Below are 2,041 nucleotides of genomic sequence, written 5' to 3' on the forward strand. Positions count from 1 at the left end.
CACCGCACGGCGCCGCACCGTCGCCATCGTCATCCGTCGCAGTGTTTGTGGTGGTGGTGGCAGCAAAGTCGCTGGGAGCAGTTGGCAGATCTACGAGGCGGCAAGCAAAAACAAAACAAAAGAAGAAGAAGAGAAAACATAACACGCCGGAAAGCGCACGGCGAGACAGAAATGTGCAGCCCGCGGAATGCGCGCAGTCAATCAAAGCAAAACCACAAACAAACAAACGGAGAAACATCAAACGTAAACCCCGTGAAGTGAAGCCGAAGCGTGGGCGCATCCACCGAGCAGTGGGGACGCGCAGCAGCAGGTGGGACGACCAGCACACACACACACGCCCTCGCTTCCCGTACAGCCCAATCCAGGAAGGAGGAGGGAGGGAGGGAGGTCGCCCACTGAAAGCAATGGAAACGATCAAAATAACAAAAACGGTTACGCTGCTTTACCCATGCAGCCAAGCACGACGGCAGCGACGCGTTGAAAGCAAAAAACAAATCAACGCCCACATACGCGACGGGGCCTTCGGTGTGCAGTTTGCCGCTGCCCTCCGCCTCCTGCGCACAGCAGGCGAGGCCCAAAATAAGGCCTGCCTCGTCCGCGTGTCTGTGGGTGTGAGAGCAGCGGTCAAGCGAGACGCACACGGCACCCCAAAAAGAGAGCGCAGTGAAGAACAGTTGAACGGAGAAGAGCAGAAGAAAAATACGCCCATGCGGATTTTTCCAAAAACTAAAAGAGATAAAAATAAAATGAAAAAAGACATCCCTCACAGCACATGAAAGACGTTCGCTCACACAGACGAGAGGCAAACCGGACGCACAAAAAGTATGCGTCGCCCCCGCCAGGGTGTGTGTGTGCGTGTGGATCTCCTCACCACCGCCCAGCAGCGCAGGCAACGGCAGCCACAAGCAGCGGCAGCAGCAGAGGTGTAGGCAAAAACGTCGTGGTGGTGTAACTGCTGTCCGTCTTGTTGGAGGCGTGTTTCCCAGCGACAGTGGCAGTGGCAGATGCGGCGCTGCCTGTGCCGGCTGCAGGAGCACCGTCCCTGCCATTGGCCCCCTCGTGGGGTGTTGTTAGCGGACAGACGCCCGTCTCGCCCGAAACACTGCGGCTCTCTCCATTTGGCGTCTCAGCTCCCGCAGCTCCAGTTGCTTCCCGCAGTCTCTTGTGCAGATCACTGCCTTCGTCGTCGGCAAGGTTCATCGTGAAGGCAACGGTCTCCTCTGCTTTTCCTTCGCAGCTGGTAGCGCAGCTGTGCGATGCGTAGATAAACTCGGCCACGATGCAAACAGTTTCATTGTGGTCCCCAGTGGCGCCACACAATTTCGCCTCGGAGCCAACAACGGCATGCCCCGCCTCCTTCCACGCAGCAAGAACGTGACTTGTGTTGCGCAACGCAGCACGATCTTCATCGTCCAACGCGCACACAACCCACGCAACACCGCCACGCACTCGAAGTTTCAAATTATTTCCACTCACCCGCCCACAAGCAACCTCCACCGGCAACTTCACATTGCACCCCACTGAAGGCTGCTCAGCCGCCGCCGTCGCCGCCCCGCACACGAGGCAGCAGCTGCCGCACAGCAGCGCAAGGACCGCCAGGGCCCACACCGCACGGCGCCGCACCGTCGCCATCGTCATCCGTCGCAGTGTTTGTGGTGGTGGTGGCAGCAAAGTCGCTGGGAGCAGTTGGCAGATCTACGAGGCGGCAAGCAAAAACAAAACAAAAGAAGAAGAGAGAAAACATAACACGCCGGAAAGCGCACGGCGAGACAGAAATGTGCAGCCCGCGGAATGCGCGCAGTCAATCAAAGCAAAACCACAAACAAACAAACGGAGAAACATCAAACGTAAACCCCGTGAAGTGAAGCCGAAGCGTGGGCGCATCCACCGAGCAGTGGGGACGCGCAGCAGCAGGTGGGACGACCAGCACACACACACACGCCCTCGCTTCCCGTACAGCCCAATCCAGGAAGGAGGAGGGAGGGAGGGAGGTCGCCCACTGAAGGCAATGGAAACGATCAAAATAACAAAAACAGTTACG

General features: G+C 57.8%; 1 protein-coding gene and 1 pseudogene across 1 annotated transcript, besides 4 other annotated features; both read right to left on the reverse strand.

The window, feature by feature from the left end:
• The first annotated feature begins 107 nt into the window (after nucleotides 1-107).
• Nucleotides 108-144: a sequence feature (A-rich).
• Nucleotides 145-198: 54 nt separating this feature from the next.
• Nucleotides 199-243: a sequence feature (A-rich).
• Nucleotides 244-308: 65 nt separating this feature from the next.
• TraAM80_09750 (trans-sialidase) lies at nucleotides 309-494 on the reverse strand (annotated as a pseudogene).
• Nucleotides 495-867: 373 nt separating this feature from the next.
• Nucleotides 868-1,638, reverse strand: TraAM80_09751 (mucin-like glycoprotein; the record flags this gene model as incomplete). Its single annotated transcript, XM_029386417.1, has 1 exon — nucleotides 868-1,638. The coding sequence occupies one exon, from the start codon at nucleotides 1,636-1,638 to the stop codon at nucleotides 868-870; it is 771 nt and encodes a 256-aa protein (XP_029233741.1).
• A 74-nt stretch (nucleotides 1,639-1,712) lies between these two features.
• Nucleotides 1,713-1,748: a sequence feature (A-rich).
• Nucleotides 1,749-1,802: 54 nt separating this feature from the next.
• Nucleotides 1,803-1,847: a sequence feature (A-rich).
• The last annotated feature ends 194 nt before the right edge of the window (nucleotides 1,848-2,041 follow it).

The sequence above is a fragment of the Trypanosoma rangeli genome, assembly GCF_003719475.1.
Source record: "Trypanosoma rangeli strain AM80 chromosome Unknown Tra_15.4_contig_00671, whole genome shotgun sequence".
Taxonomy (NCBI): domain Eukaryota; phylum Euglenozoa; class Kinetoplastea; order Trypanosomatida; family Trypanosomatidae; genus Trypanosoma; species Trypanosoma rangeli.